Consider the following 16,743-nt stretch of genomic DNA (forward strand, 5'->3'; position numbering starts at 1 on the left):
GATTATCAGGTGAAGCATTCGCCTATGAATACAATGGGCCAGATGGCCCAAATCCACATGTGGATCTTTATCTGGGCCTCACATGGCCCAACGAGCTAAAATCTCTGTAGGATGGAAGATGTCGTGGTACTTGTATGGTTAGCCGCTCCAATTGTTTACGGCACTGTGCCCGCTAGCCAAATTAGGTTACTTGTGTCTTAGCCACATTGTTAAGGATCCGATTATAGTGCTCATCAAGTGATGAGTCTGAACTGTCCAGATCTAATTTTGATAATACATATTTAATATTTTTAAATAATTATTTCAAAATAATTTTTTTTTTAAAAAAAATGATAGTTAAAAAATTATTTTTATTTTTTATTCTATACCTATTAAAATAATTATTTTAAAAAATAAAAATAAAACTAAAACTGAACTGTCTAAATCTGATGAGTTTAAGATGTGCACCAAGACTCATTCCGATGTTAATGTTCTTTACAACATATAAAACCAAAGGAAATAAACATGCATGCATGTGTGTATATTTAAGTACATGTGTATCGATATACTGACATATCATTACTTTTTTTTTTTAACTCTTCATTTTCCTCGAAAAATTCCAAGGCTACAAGTGTTGAACTAGGGTGCTAAGAAAGTAGGAAGCAGAGACAACAAATTATAAAACATCAAGACCACTTTTATTTTGCTCATCCAAGTTTGACTTGGCTTCTAAATTTAATATAAACTCTGACTAAACTATCGTACAAGCGGATAACAGGAGAATTAGGTGGGGTGTCAAGTCTCAAGAAAAATTCGAACGTCAAAGTTTACATCGAAGACGATGATAACAAAGTCCTTTCTTATCCTCAGAAACTGACCCATTTGGTTGAAACGAAGTAGGCTGAGGAGAGAAAAAAATAATGGAGGGTAACCTGACAATGACAATGGGGTGCGGTTGTGGTGCCCGCCCAACACTCATCACTTGACCAAGTAATCTGAATTGTCCGGATTTAGTCTGGAGGGTTCAAATTTAATATTTTTAAATAATTATTTTAAAATAAAAAATTATTTTTTAAAAAATAATAATTAAGAGATTATTTTTATTTTATATTTTATACCTATTAAAATAATTATTTGAAAAAATAAAAATAAAACTAAATTTAGACCGATTGGAGAAGTTTGAAGTTCTCATCCATCTTAATGAGCACCCAAACTCTTTCCCATTAACACCTCAGCGCTAAACGCTTGATATCAAGACAAGGAATTCTTGTGTTTCTTTTGGGGGTAATACGACTCTAAAATTTAACAAAACAAGGATCAAACATAGATACAGCAAACAAAGCTGGGAGATATATTTATGTTGTAATCTGGACAGAAGCAGCTATTGCAGAGGATGTAGTTAGCTTCATTAACTAAATGGTGCAGACGGAGGACTTCCTATGAAAAATTAAAGCCTATATGGATAAGTGCTATGGTTTAAGCTCATCTGATAATTCAACAAGAAGGGTTTGGTTGTCCAAATCCCAAGTCAGAGTTTTATGTCATCAGTTTCTGCTATTTTTGTTGTTCTACCGAGGCAGCAGCTTTGACTCCCTCTCCATGGTTCTTACAAGAATGCCAAAATCTTCATAATCTTAGTCTATATCCATGAAAGCATCCGACCCAAACTTCTCATGTAATGCTTTTACAGCTGACTCAATGCCTGCTTGCTCCTGCAAGAAGATTACAAAAGCTAGCATCATATCAAGAAAGGTTACTTCTATTTCTGAAGCAGGATTCGGTGTATGGAGGTTTTACCATACCTTTCCTGTGAAACTTATAACCAGAGGTCCATATCTGGATTTGCGGTAACACCCTGTACGTTGAAAAGATGAAATATAACGGGAAAGAAATAAAAGCAGAGCTCTGTGCTGCTCAAATTCACCATAGTTCACAGATTTCGTACCAATGTAGAGATCAGGACACTCAAGACAAAGCTTTGTTAGAGGTTGAGCAATTTCCGCCTGAAGTTTACATAGCCCAACGATTAATTGAGATCAGCCCAAATTGTTTAAGAAAAAAAAACTCAAAGGAAAATAACAAATAGTATGTCAATGTCACAATAATTATAAAAATAACTTGCATGATAATATTTGAATTCAAACATTTGGCAAAAATGAAACCTATCGCGTACTTCTGGGATATTCTCTTATTGTGTGCAGGTACTGAAAACCGTCAATCTTATTTTTAAGACCAACTGTTGGTATGTGAGGGTGGGTGTGTGAAATCATGCCAGATTTATGATTATAGAAGTTAAATAACGAAGGTGGCTAACACATACATCTGAAAGGTTTGTTGTCACGTTCTTTGACACATAGGCTTTCAGCAATGCGAACAGGTCAGAAGATTTTGTCAACTCAATCAAACAGTCCCATTCCTCTTCCAGCTCCAAAGCATCAGTTGCACAAAGAACTACTACATTTTGACACTTTATCTGCAGGAAACACGTTAAAAACTATCAATCCTCAACCACATGATATAAATACAGATGTTGGTGCATAGAAATTTGTTTTAATGAAAATAAAACCAAAATTTGCCAGTTTCTTCCCATAGGTAACCAATCTTCTAGTTATTATGATATTTTTGGATTTTCTGTTATTTGAGTTCCAAGGGCGTACCAAAGGCATAGATAACTTGTCATGATGCAACAATTCGGTAATGCCTTCAGGCAATTGAGCCATCTGAAAGGTGAAGAACAATAGAGATGAATGCAGAAGCTCATTGTCAATTTAACTTTAAAAAAGGATACGTTAGATAGACATGAGATAACCAACTTTTCTGCATTAAATTACCTTATTCCAGTCCCCATTGCACTGATCACCGATAGTATGCCTAAGATATTCTTCGAAATTTTCATCAGGAGCCTACATTAAAAGCAAATGGCCAACCATTTCAATGATAATGTTATACATTATAGGAAGGAGTAACCATAGAAGGCCATATGCACTGCTTAGCCAAGCCAGCAGAAGAAGCTTGAACATCATTCAGGGATGTCAGGCTCCTTAAAGAACCACTATCACGAGGGGCTGGATGCAAGCATATTTAGGGAACCGCTATAATTTCCTTGAGTGAAGAATGTAACAGTTTAATGAAGTTACGCACCAGACGAACACCAAAAGCCTTGGCTATGCCTGCTAATGTGACATCTGAATGCAGTGGACCTACACCTCCACATATAGTAACCTACAATAAGCAAGTCAGATGTACAGCGGTACAGGCCAAACCACATTTCATCATTAAATTCCATGAAAAGAACACATAATTCGTAAATTTCTACCATATCACAAGTAGATTTCTGCCGTTCAACTTCTTCAGCAAGAGAATCTATCTGAGGCAAGAAAAGAAATCAACATGTTTATATCAGAGTTTATGTTTATATCAGAGTTTAATTATCTGGCCTAAGCCCAGTAAATAAATGACTAGTTATCTCCATGTTGATTGCAATACTTTCAAAGTGCAGATATCTGCAAATCAGACTGCTTAACATACACACAGGTGAGAACTGAGCAGATATAACTCACATTATTGTGAACAACAGAAACTTGTGACACAGACCAACCAACAGAATGCAACTTCCTACACAAAGAAGGTCCCAACTGATCCTCAACAGTACCAAACCTGAGCTATGAGCAGAGAAAAGAAAACAGCGAATTTATTAAAACACTTGCTATGAAGGATAATAAAAAAAATAAATTGTGCACTGCAAGTACACATAGCGGAAAATTTTGAATACAGATTTTGTCTTATCATTGCTTTCATCATTTTATTATAGGTTTACGCCATAGGTGATATAATTAGTAGTATTAACACTATCCAATTCCAAAAGAATGCTTACAAGTTCCTAAAAGATACAGTATCTTATCTGATATATAATCCATGTAATACAGACAAGGTACTTACAGAATCTCAGCCCCCACAACAATTACTGATGCTGTGAGTAATCTAGTTTTATGCAAGTCCAAGCTATTCAAGCCATTGCTATTAGCTGGAATTTGTCTCCAAATAGATGACTTTTTAGCCCTCCCGGCCCTCTCTAGTCTTCCATCAGAGAGCATATATGCTGGTTTGAATTCATTGGAAGAATTGCCGATGCTTAATAATGCATTGGGAACAGTGTCATGTGTGCTCCCTATTGAAGTATAACTGTACAAGTAAAGAAATGGTCGCTCAATAAAAATCCCAAAACACTCATAAATAACTAATGCGAAATGAGAACTATGATGGTCTAGTTATTAAATTTTGAATCAAAGATCTATAGACTCAGAATCATAACCTGGGAAGAAGCAAGTTTTTTCTTTTTAGCTTTTCCTTAAAGAAGAGGAATAAATTACATGTGGCTTGAAATAAAAATATGAAAGCAAAAGCATGTCAATGCATTGAAGCCAACCGTAAGGTCTATCATATAAGGAGTATTACCCTTGATCATAAAGACTGCAATATTGCACTTTGCAAGTTAGAAGGAAGGCCCACACATCTCTGCCGTAGAAATATAAGAAGGTTAAGACCATTAAATCTGTCCTAAAATGAACTGAATGAAGCAACTTACACCATCACATTCCAAGACCAAAAGCATTAGCATACTGATGAAGAGAAAAATCTGAGAAAGAGCAGAGTCAAATTAAGCAGAAAATTATAGTAACAAAACATACATTGCCTGTTTATTTAGTTAGATTGTAAGTTGTGAATAGTTGTTAGATATTTAAGGGAACATTGAGTTTAAAAAAACACAAAAGAAAAAGATTCAACATCAACAGCAACTTAACCTTCAAAATGTTTTACAGAAAGAAGCACAGAGTTAATTATAAGAGATTTTCTTTTGTGAGTATGTGAGTGTGAGTGAGGGGGAGAAAGCATCTCTATCAGATTTGTTATAACATCAACCCACCCTTCATCTGTGACCTGAATTTTTCCGGTTAGCATAAGAAAGAGCATAACCAAATTTGTGACCTTCTCATTGTGCCATATGCCATAACATTATACATTAATTTGTACCAAGAACAATGTTAACCAATATATTGCTGCGTCTTTCTTCTAAATGTAAGAAGTGGGTAAAGGATTGCTTAAAAGCCTATTAAATATTGTGCGTAAGGAGGTCTGCCTATTAATGGTGCTCACAACTGACATGACAAATGACCGCAAAGCTTTTTTTTCTTCTTTCACTGCTGCAATTTTAGGGTCACTAAGCATCTTGCTCAAGAAATTTTCTCTGACAGCCCCTTCATCGAAATTTAATATTAATATAAATCAGTTAAAAGAAAATCATGTTTCTTGGGATCTCTTAAGGCTGCTATTACTGTTTAGTTATCCAGATAGAAGTTAAAATAGAAAGAAAGTACCATTAGATAAAAACACAACTTATGACTTTATTGGTAGAAAGTACTTAAGAGAAACAGCATATAACAAAATCCACTACCTGTATGACCAATCTAAAATGGGATTCACTCTCATAAAAGGCGGCCACCCAGGTGAACTAGGTGAGAATTGTTCTTGACCTATCTGCAAGGCGGGGACAATCATCCATTAATATGACAACTAAAATTTCAATTTTATATAGAAATGATTAAGTATTGGGAAAATATCAAGTTAGATGATGTGATATTAAGCTAAAAAGGAAAGAGTTATTTTGGGATTGAGAAGGGGGGAAAAAGATACCGCAGTAGGATCGCCGATACGGACTCCAAGAAAAATAGCTCGAATTGGCTTATTTTTTAACAAGGCCTCCAAACCAGACTTAAAATCTAAGCAAATATTGTCAATTTGCAAACCGTAGCTGCTCAAACAATAGTTACTGGTTAGTGCTACAATCTTCAGCAGAGACCAAACCCCAAACTTTAATACAAGAATAATTTTAAAAATAAAAGAAAGAAGCGAGCCCAATGTGATGCAAATATGATTGCAGTTTAAATTCAATACTACAAAGTTACAAGAAACTCTGCTCACATGGCTGCTGTGTCATGGGTAAACGAGTTGATCTCTGGAAATGCACAAGGACTCTCAAAATAAATTGTTCGAATTGGAAAATCTTTTAGACTTCCATTACGACTATTTTGTCCCCCATCATGCAAGAAATATCCAGCTCTGAGTAGGTGCAACAAAACCTACACATCAAGGCTCAATTTCACTGTCAATGAGATCAAGGATGCAAACATACGCTTAAAGATTACACAAATTTAAACTTACTGTTGAATCCTTTCCACCATTGAAGCTAAAGGCGACCTCCTCTATTCTGTAAGAAATTCATTTAGTGCAAGCCAACATCAGCAAGCTTGCATATTTCAGTACGTTATGAATTCTTGCTTATCATATTTCCCTTTCCCTCCTCACCCCTCCCCTTCTCTTCCTCTTTCTCTCTATCGTTAAAACAGGGGCAGTCAGTTGTGACAAGATTGATGACCATCAGCATTCATAAATTGCTAAAATGTAGTCAAAATGAAACATTTGCATTTATGCTTTACCGTAGGCAGGAATGAATGGCAAATGAACCTGCCAAATACAGCAAAAGAGGGGAAGGGGGAGGACCTCTCTGTTCTACTCTTGCGGTCAGTTTTAATCAGTCAATAAGCGGCTGCCCAACATAAACTATACGAATTGTTGGGTTGAAAAGTTTTGACATGAATAGATATCCATCAACATTGGAGGCCTACTCATTTGACTAGTTTTGGAACAACCATAACATCTTTCAAGCAATGTTAAGCAACGAAAACGAGCAAAAACAATAATTCACAACCCAGGCAAACAAGAAAGGAAGATAACAACCAATCTAATGTAAATCCTACATAGTAGAATAATCCCATCAAAGGAGATAAAGAAAAGCTTACGAGTATAAGGACAAGGCTCTCTGAATAACGTAGATGGAGTTATTGTACTTGGTGCGAAGCCTTCCATCGTCACACTCCCTGATTGCCTTATCGATCTCCATTTACCCTGGTAAACATAAATGTGAACAGATTGGTTTTGGTGGGGAGCTAAAGCAAATAGGAATGCAAAGGTGGCTTACTGTGGCTGTTTCATTTTCGTGTAAAGCAAACCTGGGTTTTCGTTTGAATAAAAAATAAAAATCTCCTTTTCCCAGCCAACAAATGATGAAGAAGTGAGAATGACCTTGAATTATGGGCAAGCTGGGAATCGCAGTGAACTTGTAAAGTGGACAGCTTCAATGTCAAGTAATAGAGATGACCGAGATACTGGGAATGGCTGCGCTGTTGTTCCCTTTTCTTCTTTCCTCAAATCAAGGGAATGGTGAAGAGATACTGGGAAGGTGAGGAATGGGCATGTAATAAATATGAATGGTGCAGGTTAGTTATCTCCATATAACACAGAAACTGAATGAAATATAGAGGATGAAAATGACACTTTTAAATTTAATGCTTCGCCTTGTTTTGGGGTCTCGTTCTGTTGTTGAGGACCAAACTTACGGGTCGGATCCGTATGGGATGTGGATCAGCGGATGACGCATTCTTAACGAACCAAACTTTTATAAACACGAAAGATTCGTGTGAAAAATGACGGGAAACAAAATCACATCAAATCAAATATCAAAATAATAATAATAATAATAATACTCCCTCCTCCTTTTTTACAACATACTAATAAACCAACTACCTAAATTAAAAAATTACTTGAAATTAATTAAAAAATAATAAGCATGTAAAAGAATAGAACTTATTTTTTTAAAAAAAGATCTTTATTTATGAAAAGAATGTGAGTAAGATAATTAATGCATGCTGACATATTAATAATTAATAAGAGTAAAAATAGAAGATAATACTAAAAATTTGATATAGGCTATTAGGATCTCTTATAAATAGAAGTGGGTTGTTTCCAAAAGAATTTTCTTATATATAAAACCAGGAATAGCACATAGTTTTTGGAAAATAAAAATAAAAATAAATGAGTGATGATAAAAAAAAAAAATTTAATACACATTCGCATCATTCTGCTGACAAAAAACAAAAGAGCGCCATTTAAGAGTTTGCCACCATCTTATATATTACAATGAAAATAATATGTGTATCTATGTTCGGACTGCCGTATGCCCGTATTACGTTTTCATTTCGATGCAATTACTTGCACGATTTTTTCACGTTTCAATAAATATCTAGGTTTTTATGTCAGACATGAACTAATATGAACGATGTAAGTGTCATTAAACACCAAAAAAATGCTGCCAAACAAACCAGAAAATTAAAAAGGAATAATTTTGGCCTCATATCCTACCACCTTATCATTACTTTGATGCTTTATAGGGGGGGGGGGGAACGTCAAAATTGACTGCAGAATTGGTGCGCCAGCTACATTTGTGCAGGGCATGAAGCATAGAATCTACTACTTTTAAGCCTGCAAAAAGAAAAATCCATTAAATCTTGGTTTAAAGTGAGGGTTTCTTCTTATGTTTCCTTTGAATTTAGCGTTGTTGGTAACCATAACTAATTAATAATCGCCGGGATTGTTCATAATCCAATCGGTCCGAAGAGAACCAGTCTTACATGGCCAGCATGCATGTTTCCAGCTGCCTATAATGCAAATGGTGAATCTGAGCAAGTTATTTGGGAAAGTTTTCAATAAAGTGGAAACCTTGTTTGGCTAAGTTAGGCATGTGGTTGCCTTTTAATTAGTTTGCCTACGTTGCTTCCATGAATTTGCTTTCATTTTATAGTCAAGCCTGATCTTGAATTCCTCTCTCATAAAGTCCTAATATGCTTATTTAGTTCTTAACGTAAGAACTGCTTAATTAATTTAAATTAATTGAGAAATTTATATAAATCAATTAATTAAAACAAATGTGACCCAATCTCTCTAAAATATTTTTGTAGTGAAAAATAATAATAAATATAAAAGAGAAAATAAATTAAAATCTTATATTTATATTTAGATCAAAAGAGTACAATGTTTTGGCGCAAGTATAATTTACTAACGTAATACATATTCCCCTTACTGTTTTGGTTGATCACGTGCACTTCCTTGATTCCTTCTCTCTCTTTTTAATATCCGTCGGGTGTCTTTGTCGTATATATGTCCTTTGCAATCTACAACTGGATCTCCCATATACGGTGTGAAAATACAAAGCCCAATTGGGCCCAAGGAGCAATTCAATGTTGGCCCAATAATCAAAGCCTACAATACAATTAGCCCAATTCTCCACAAAGTGGTCCTTGTGAGCTGTGATTGCTCTTATAATTATTTTATTCCTCAGAACTGATAGTCTGACTTTCATTCGGCCGACAAAACCTAGCTATCATACTCATAGGATTACCTAAATAGATTATCCCCCGATTAAGGGCCTGTTTGGATGCTCTAAAACCGTGGTTTCAGAAGGACTTTTCCGCAAAACAAGGTAACCTCCTCCACATATTTACTTTGTAATCCGTAAAAGCACTTCTGAAACCATGGTTTGGTTTTTATCCAAACACTCCCTAAGTTCCATGCACCGATTGACCCATACCATGCCCCAACTTTTCAGCGAATCCCACAGGTCTGTGCTGATTAATGAATTCTTCACTAATTTCAACTTCTGCAATCAAAATTGACTGGAAATTATTAGCTCAGAAAAAAAAAACATCAAACGTAAATATATAAAATGATCCATTTGTAAGCAGTTGTATTTATAAAACACCACAATTATTGTTTCATTTCATCCCCCGTTTTTGTAAGAAAAACTATATGTTTTTTGAGCCAGATATCACTTGGCTACTTTTCTCTCTTCATTTTCTTAAATCTTCTTTTTAGCCAATAAACAAGCATTAAGCCCATAATGTGAAACATAATTTCTCCCTTAAGCATTACATTACATGAATTTTTAATAATACTGTGCAGAAGATAGAGTACCCGCGAGTCTGAGTGGCTGGGCACTTGGGGAAGCATATAAAGCCAAGCCTTCACGTGACATCCATATATATATATATATATATATATATATAGTGCAGACCAAGTACTTGGGAAAAACCAAACAGCTTTCATATTCATGGGGTCTTATAATATAACTTGCGAGGACTTCAGAGGTGAATATTCATCTTCATTACAGTTCACTCAATAATTGATCCGCATCCAAATTTGGGCGGGTTGCTTCGCTTTCAAACTGCTATAATCAGAAAGGATCAAATCTGCAAATGAAGAGAAATCATAACTTGATTCTTTCAAGTCACTCATGGGGCTAGGATTATGCTATCATTTGGCTTGGCCTATATAGTTGTAGCTTTTACGGGTGATTTTACAGGAAAAAAGAAGTAACCACTCACCATCATCGTCATCATCAGAAGCAAATGCAAGCAATTCAAGGCACCTGTGAGCATTTTGATTTGTCGGCTAAGGTGGTCCCATTGCTATTGACCCTGCCCACCAATCCCATCCCTCCCACAGTCTTCTTCTGAGTGACCGACAAAATAGTTCACATCCCGATCCATATATTAATTATTAGTTCAACGAAAGAAGCCATTGCGTATTGTATTTTGAAATGCGGGGAACACAAGTCCCTATTAAGCATATTTCTCCTGCCATATTTATTCATTGTTTCCATTCATTTTAAGTTGTTTGCATATTACTAGTGACTCTTTCTTTGTCGGGTCATTTTTCTACAATGTGCCCGTCTGATAGTTGTGGCTGAAGCTCCCTAAACATGCAGGCCACATAATTGGCTGCACTTGGATGTGCATAAATTCTCCAAAATTGTTTGCGATCTTCCCCACTGTTGATGAAACTTTTGTTAGAGAATCTTGTGCGCCTTATAATAGCATTTTGTTTTTAGCGTTTGTCTCCAAAGAGCATAATTGAGAGTGCTCACTCAAGGTTAATTAATTAATGATCGTCCTCAATTTCCATTGCTCCTCTAAATGCCAAACAGCTTTTTGTACGGAAGGTAATAACTATATCAAGTAGCGAGAAAATTAGACGAGAAATATATTAAGGATCAGATTCTCCATTAATGGCCGAGTGCTATATTTTTGGTCTCAGAAGAATTGTGTCTGCTCACTAATCACTGTGCATTAAACAGATTTACAGTTTAGTTGAAAATATGATTAGAAAGTATCCCATAAACGAAAATGATTAGTGACTTAGACTATCAGTATCGCAATGTCTATAGTTGAGTGAGAAGATGAGGAGCAAGACATTAATAAGAGTGCAAGACTTACAGAACCTACCATTCTCCAGGATATAAATTTTCTGGACATCTTTCATTTTCTGTTTTCCACAGGCCTAGACAGAGAATTTCACTTTCTTTTGTCTATGTTTTGGATGTGCAGTGCCCATAACTCATAATATAGGATATTTGACGTGATTGGTTGCTATCAATATGCACTCTTTAGCATTAATCAAACATTTATTGTTGTGTCAAATTAACAACCTGCTCAGAACCTACATAACAACTAAACAAGTGTGTTTTTGTGGTCGTATGTATTCAGTCATGTGGATGAATTTCCTCAGAATTTCTAATATTTGCTATGATTCCTAATGGGTTATTCTACGTGGCAATTAATCATACCAGTGCAGCTGTAACCCAAACATGCATTGGGTCCAACATGGATAGCTCCTGCCCCACTCCATCCATGAAGTTCACAAGTTCAAAACATCAATACTCACTTGGATTCATGAGAATTGTTTCAATCAGAACTTGACCCACATTTCTAAATCACTTCTTTGACATATTCATTTATTGAAATTGGCATTTACCTACTCACTGCATGGTAAATGTAGCTGACACCGTGAAAGGGAGATGTGGAATGGTGAAAAGTACAAAACAGAAGCGGCTAATCCAGCTATTACTTTCAAGGCCCAGATCCAAGTGCCTTCAATGAGGGTAGAGAGGTCGCAGAAACAAATCTACAGTTCTTGTGGGAATTTAAAGTCATGCCAAACGACATACAGAGGCACATTTAAAACACCCCATCAACTCCTTCTGCATCCCAACATCCTTTTCTAGCTTGCCAACTAAGCTAACGGGATTTCTGTCATAATAATTTGAAGGAAAGCAGTTGCAATGTGCAAGAGAAAATTATAAAATGAATTTATTAGCTTCCCCTTGTTTGTTTAATTCTTTAAGCCATCCTAAATTTCACCATTAATTCTCTTGGAGGGACCCACAAATTTCCTTATTTATATCAAACCGTACTGCCACACTCTTCTTCCTTAGACACCAGGCCTGAGCAGCCTCTGCCCTTTTTACCATCACACCCTACATTTATGCACAGAAGATTCAGTCTGCTTTCCGTTTACACTGCAGGTTATTCACCCTTTCTTCTATCTTTATGGCTCTCCTTCTCTTCATTATTGTAATCTTTATGATACCTTCAAGCAATGCCTACGGGCCACCTTCACCTGGCTACTGGCCAAGCTCCAAATTCAGGTCTATGAGCTTTCACAAAGGCTTTAGAAACCTCTGGGGTCCTCAGCACCAAAGACTACACAAAAATGAATTAACAATATGGCTTGATAAAACCTCAGGTTTGATTAGTTTCTTATCATTTTATATTTGAATCTTCATCTTTTATTTGAAAATGGAATCCACTTCTTTTACATCTTTTCCCTGCAAACAGGGAGTGGCTTCAAGTCTGTTCGTCCATTCCGCTCTGGTTACTTTGGTGCTTCCATGAAGCTGCAACCTGGCTATACTGCAGGCGTTATAACATCCCTCTATGTAAGATATGATCAAAATACTTAACACAAGAATAGCATATTCATAAGTTGGGAGCTTAACTAATCACTTGCGTCTTGACCAATGGCAGCTTTCAAACAATCAAGCACATCCAGGCTTCCATGACGAGGTGGACATTGAGTTTCTGGGGACAACATTCGGGAAGCCTTACACTTTGCAGACCAATGTTTATATAAGAGGAAGTGGGGATCGTAACATTATAGGCAGAGAGATGAAATTCCATCTCTGGTTTGATCCTACCGAAGATTTTCATCACTATGCTATACTGTGGAGTCCTAAGGAAATAATGTAAGTCACTGTACAACTTCACTGTATCTGTGCAAAGCTTAATTTGCGTATGTCTGATTATCAAATGCATAAATTCCCTGTCTTTGGGTAGGGGGGGGGCACGGAGCATTCATTATCTTATGAAGAGATAGGATTAAAATAAGCAGAATCAACAGTGTAAGTTTGGACTTCGTGTATGTCGCCCGAATTTTAGTGGTGCTTAGGAATTGGTATCACAGTCTAGGCACCAATAACTGATACTTTGAATGAAAAGGAAAGGTTTTCATTTTCTCTGAAATTAAGGAAGAAAGAAAGCGAAAGGGATCTGAAAGGTCTTAAACAGAAATGACCAAGATCACAAGGATGGCATAAACAAAGAAGTGTGACTGTGGGGCAAACAAAATCTTACAACACTTTTAACCCAGTGAAAAGTCAAAAGTAACAGTAATTTAATGATATGATGTGTTCTTTGTTGGCCACTCAGGGCATTAATTATTACATAAAATGTGCAGGCAATTACAGAACCCCTCCCCCCAACCCCCGGGAACAAAAAATTTTATTTTTTATTTTTTATTTTCCCACTCAGATTCTTTGTAGATGACTTACCCATAAGGAGGTACCCGAGGAAGAGTGCAGCAACTTTTCCAGTGAGGCCAATGTGGCTTTATGGTTCAATATGGGACGCTTCATCATGGGCGACAGAAGATGGCAAGTACAAAGCTGATTACAGATATCAGCCTTTTGTTGCAAGGTACACCAACTTGAAGGCCAGTGGTTGCTCAGCCCATGCCCCAGCCAGGTGCCACCCTGCCTCCGCCTCGCCGTATCGCTCCGGTGGCCTTACAAGACAGCAATATAAGGCCATGAGATGGGTACAGAGATACCACATGGTTTACAATTATTGCAAGGATCCCAAAAGAGACCACAGACTAACCCCAGAATGCGGGCGTTCCCACTGAAATCGAAATGTTTTATTAATGTTATCCCCAAACGTTGTTCATCCGTGAGACTGTCAGTTCTTCTATTTTTATCTTTCACAAAGTTCCTCTTTTTCTTTCTTGTGTGGTGTCTTATATTGGGCCCCTTCTTGACGACGACATTGACGCAAGTATCTGGAGTGGAGCATTCGAAAGTTGCTGAGAAGACCAAATTTGGAAGATTGTCACTGTTTCGTTTTTGTTTAACATTTGTTGATGCTGGAGAAAAAGAAAATGGGAGAGACGAATAAGATCAATGTCAAGTAATAACAAGCAAGGAAGCCTTATGGTATTGGGTGGATCGTGGCATTGGTGAGTGTGTGAAATATTATATGCACGCTCTTCATTCTATGATGTTACTGTTATTTAAATGTTGAATACGAGATTTTCGTGTTGGACAACGTTCTGCTCCAATCCAAGACTCATGCAGTGAATCTTCAGTCATTAAAATGAGTCTCATTTTTCATTGTCCTATGCATGTGGAACTACCCTTTTCAACACCCTAGTATTGTTATTCTTTTGATGTTTCACCTAAACTTTTGTTTCTCTTGATCAAAAAGAAACAAACGGTAATGCTCCCAAAGGTTTTATATTGCCAAAAAAAAAAAAAAACCCTGCGATAATAAAGGTTAATAGAACCTGCTGAAGCAAACGCCCTGCTGTGTAACTGATTCTTGCATTCACCTTAAACCAGAAAGTATAGGAGTCAATTAAAGGCCAAAAAAAAAAAAAAACACTACAGCAGTAGCATGAATTTTAACTCAACTGCATCAGAGTTATGCATACAAAATTCAGCAGATAAGAGAAGAAATCGACAATGAAATTCCCAAATACATATGAGAATAACAAAATTTCATACTATCATAAGCCTCACGTTGAAAAAGATTATTTTAAAAGGGGAATTTTATAAGACGTTGGGTTTTTTAACCCCAACAGCTAACTTTTGAAGTATGGTTCTCTCTCGAGAACTTGGACAGCCAATTTTAAAGATAAAATATGAACCTTTAATTTTTGAGCAACGACAGTGTTAAGGATACGTATGCAAACTAATATGAATATGAAGAATGTGACAGGACAAGCAGGAGAAGGCATAAATGTATGAACTGGATTAGGGAAACGTCATTCTTTCTATAATTAAATGAGTATGATTGCTGGTTGAAGATGCTTTTGGGAATGGGGCCGATGATGATGATGGCCAAACCAAACAAAACGGGGATGTTGGTGGGGAGCTGTTAATATTATTGGAGTTAAAAAGATGGAATGTTTGTCCAAACTCCACACACACACACATCATCATATAATTGAGCCTTCCTTGCATTTGACATTCTTTTAGCAGTTTTGATGATGACACTATTTTGTTTGATTAATCACAATAATGATGTGGGCCCATGGCCCCAAAACAAAACATTGGTCTCTCTCCAAATAAAATTCAAACATTTCCCAAAAAGATTCCTTCCTCCCAAAAGCTTTAGGTAGGGACAGAGAAATGGCTGAGCAAAGGAAAATGGATTAAAATTCAGAAACATCTCCACGGTTCATTTTGATCTGTATCTCACCATCCCACACTATCTTGTAATTTTAGAGGAGCAAATCAACTACACAGAATCCGTAGTGCTAGAAAAATCCAATGCGTTGGGCCTTCCTTGGTCCTGTCCTCGGCCACTGTAGAGTGGCATTCTTTAAAGGACCAAAGGGCGTTGTTATGAAGAATCTTATCGAAAGAAAATACTCTCTCTCAAATTTTGCCAGAGGCGATAAATCTGGTTCCACCTTATTCTCCTAAGGTGGAACCAGATTGATCGTTTCTCGAAAAATTGTTTGTGTTCGCTTGTGTTCTGCCACTAGTCATTTGGCGATTTAGCGAGAAGAAAGGGTGCAAAAAGAGTGCACTGGATTGCAAGCAAAACATAAGGAAAAAAGGAAAAATAGTCGACCTAGTAATCAGAGAGGCATCAACAAGCCACGTGGCTTATCCTCTTAAAGTCTCAACCCACCATAATGCCACGTTTCGTACATAGCCAAAAAAAAAAAAATGTTCATCGCGAATGCAATGCAATGCAGTGGGTTCAGGAGTTGTGTTTAACCGGCAACCATCGGAAATTATGCCATCCGTGTTATAAGAATAAAAAATAAAAATGAAAATCCATGCTTTCCGGTTATACTTTTCTTTTCAAATAGTATTTTCATCCCTTCAGAGAAAAAAAAAAATGAAGGAATTTAATATTTTTACAAAATTATTAATAAATTAAGAAAATTAAACATCTTTACAAATTAAGCACATTAGAATCAAATTTTTATTAAATGGATGTCAAAAGGTTTTTCGTTTGTAGGAAAAGACACCTGCTGTTTCTTTGCTAGACAACGATATGTAAGTAATTACGATTTTGATATTTATTAGCGTTAGACAGGACCAACAACCGACCTTAGCTCAGTTGGTAGAGCGGAGGACTGTAGTTGTTTCAACAGATAATCCTTAGGTCGCTGGTTCGAATCCGGCAGGTCGGAATCAATCTTTTTCCCACCCATTCTTAAAAATCTCGTAGATGAGATCTAACCGCAGCTTTAAATGCGGCGAGCACATCGGGACTGTCTTCTCCATAGCCAATTTACTAAAAGATTATTCTCTTCAAACAAAACGCAGATCAAAAACGTCATTTGTTAGCAAACCATTTTATTTTACGGCCAACAGGCCACGTTCAAATCCCTCTGAGCTCGTACTCAACAAAATGTAGGTGGCTGATACATGTGCATAAACATGAGTTATACAAGGCTATCCATTCTGTAACGCACACAACCCAGATACTAGATGAAGCTTCAACAGGGTGAGGACATGTT

At 36.5% G+C, this 16,743-nt stretch overlaps 2 protein-coding genes and 1 non-coding gene across 5 annotated transcripts; 2 read left to right on the forward strand and 1 right to left on the reverse strand.

Moving 5' to 3' along the window:
- Nucleotides 1-1,461: 1,461 nt before the first annotated feature.
- LOC114732881 (FAD synthase) lies at nucleotides 1,462-7,195 on the reverse strand. Of its 3 annotated transcripts, XM_028920262.1 has the most exons (17): nucleotides 7,120-7,195; nucleotides 6,837-6,942; nucleotides 6,199-6,244; nucleotides 5,959-6,116; nucleotides 5,671-5,788; nucleotides 5,432-5,514; nucleotides 4,435-4,494; nucleotides 3,919-4,161; nucleotides 3,540-3,636; nucleotides 3,296-3,346; nucleotides 3,121-3,201; nucleotides 2,811-2,882; nucleotides 2,637-2,699; nucleotides 2,300-2,452; nucleotides 1,925-1,982; nucleotides 1,782-1,834; nucleotides 1,462-1,691 (listed from the first exon to the last, which is right to left on the reverse strand). In XM_028920262.1, the coding sequence occupies exons 2-17, from the start codon at nucleotides 6,935-6,937 to the stop codon at nucleotides 1,614-1,616; spliced, it is 1,515 nt and encodes a 504-aa protein (XP_028776095.1). In that variant the 5' UTR covers nucleotides 6,938-6,942; nucleotides 7,120-7,195; the 3' UTR covers nucleotides 1,462-1,613. The 3 variants fall into 3 exon arrangements, with proteins under 3 accessions (XP_028776095.1, XP_028776094.1, XP_028776096.1); XM_028920261.1 differs by having other exon boundaries at nucleotides 1,782-1,982; XM_028920263.1 differs by lacking the exons at nucleotides 5,959-6,116; nucleotides 6,199-6,244 and having other exon boundaries at nucleotides 1,782-1,982.
- A 4,978-nt stretch (nucleotides 7,196-12,173) lies between these two features.
- On the forward strand, nucleotides 12,174-14,287 carry LOC114732880 (probable xyloglucan endotransglucosylase/hydrolase protein 32). The gene is made up of 4 exons (XM_028920260.1): nucleotides 12,174-12,453; nucleotides 12,546-12,646; nucleotides 12,735-12,952; nucleotides 13,518-14,287. The coding sequence occupies exons 1-4, from the start codon at nucleotides 12,258-12,260 to the stop codon at nucleotides 13,888-13,890; spliced, it is 888 nt and encodes a 295-aa protein (XP_028776093.1). The 5' UTR covers nucleotides 12,174-12,257; the 3' UTR covers nucleotides 13,891-14,287.
- A 2,038-nt stretch (nucleotides 14,288-16,325) lies between these two features.
- TRNAY-GUA (transfer RNA tyrosine (anticodon GUA)) lies at nucleotides 16,326-16,413 on the forward strand. The gene is given in 2 exon segments: nucleotides 16,326-16,362; nucleotides 16,378-16,413. It is a non-coding gene; the product is annotated as a tRNA-Tyr (tRNA).
- The last annotated feature ends 330 nt before the right edge of the window (nucleotides 16,414-16,743 follow it).

This window comes from Neltuma alba, unplaced genomic scaffold (assembly GCF_004799145.2).
Source record: "Neltuma alba isolate B1F8T4 unplaced genomic scaffold, ASM479914v2 tig00012939_pilon, whole genome shotgun sequence".
Classification (NCBI taxonomy): Eukaryota; Viridiplantae; Streptophyta; class Magnoliopsida; order Fabales; family Fabaceae; genus Neltuma; species Neltuma alba.

Excerpts from the sequence above, each read along its gene's own strand:
- LOC114732881 (XM_028920261.1), bottom strand. The coding sequence starts at position 6,937 with ATGGAGATCGATAAGGCAATCAGGGAGTGTGACGATGGAAGGCTTCGC. Across the intron at positions 3,202-3,295 it reads AGAAATCTACTTGTGATATG|GTTACTATATGTGGAGGTGT; the intron begins GTAGAAATTTAC and ends TGCTTATTGTAG. Across the intron at positions 2,700-2,810 it reads GCAATGGGGACTGGAATAAG|ATGGCTCAATTGCCTGAAGG; the intron begins GTAATTTAATGC and ends TTCACCTTTCAG.
- LOC114732880 (XM_028920260.1), top strand. The coding sequence starts at position 12,258 with ATGGCTCTCCTTCTCTTCATTATTGTAATCTTTATGATACCTTCAAGC. Across the intron at positions 12,454-12,545 it reads ATGGCTTGATAAAACCTCAG|GGAGTGGCTTCAAGTCTGTT; the intron begins GTTTGATTAGTT and ends CCCTGCAAACAG. Across the intron at positions 12,953-13,517 it reads TGGAGTCCTAAGGAAATAAT|ATTCTTTGTAGATGACTTAC; the intron begins GTAAGTCACTGT and ends TTTCCCACTCAG.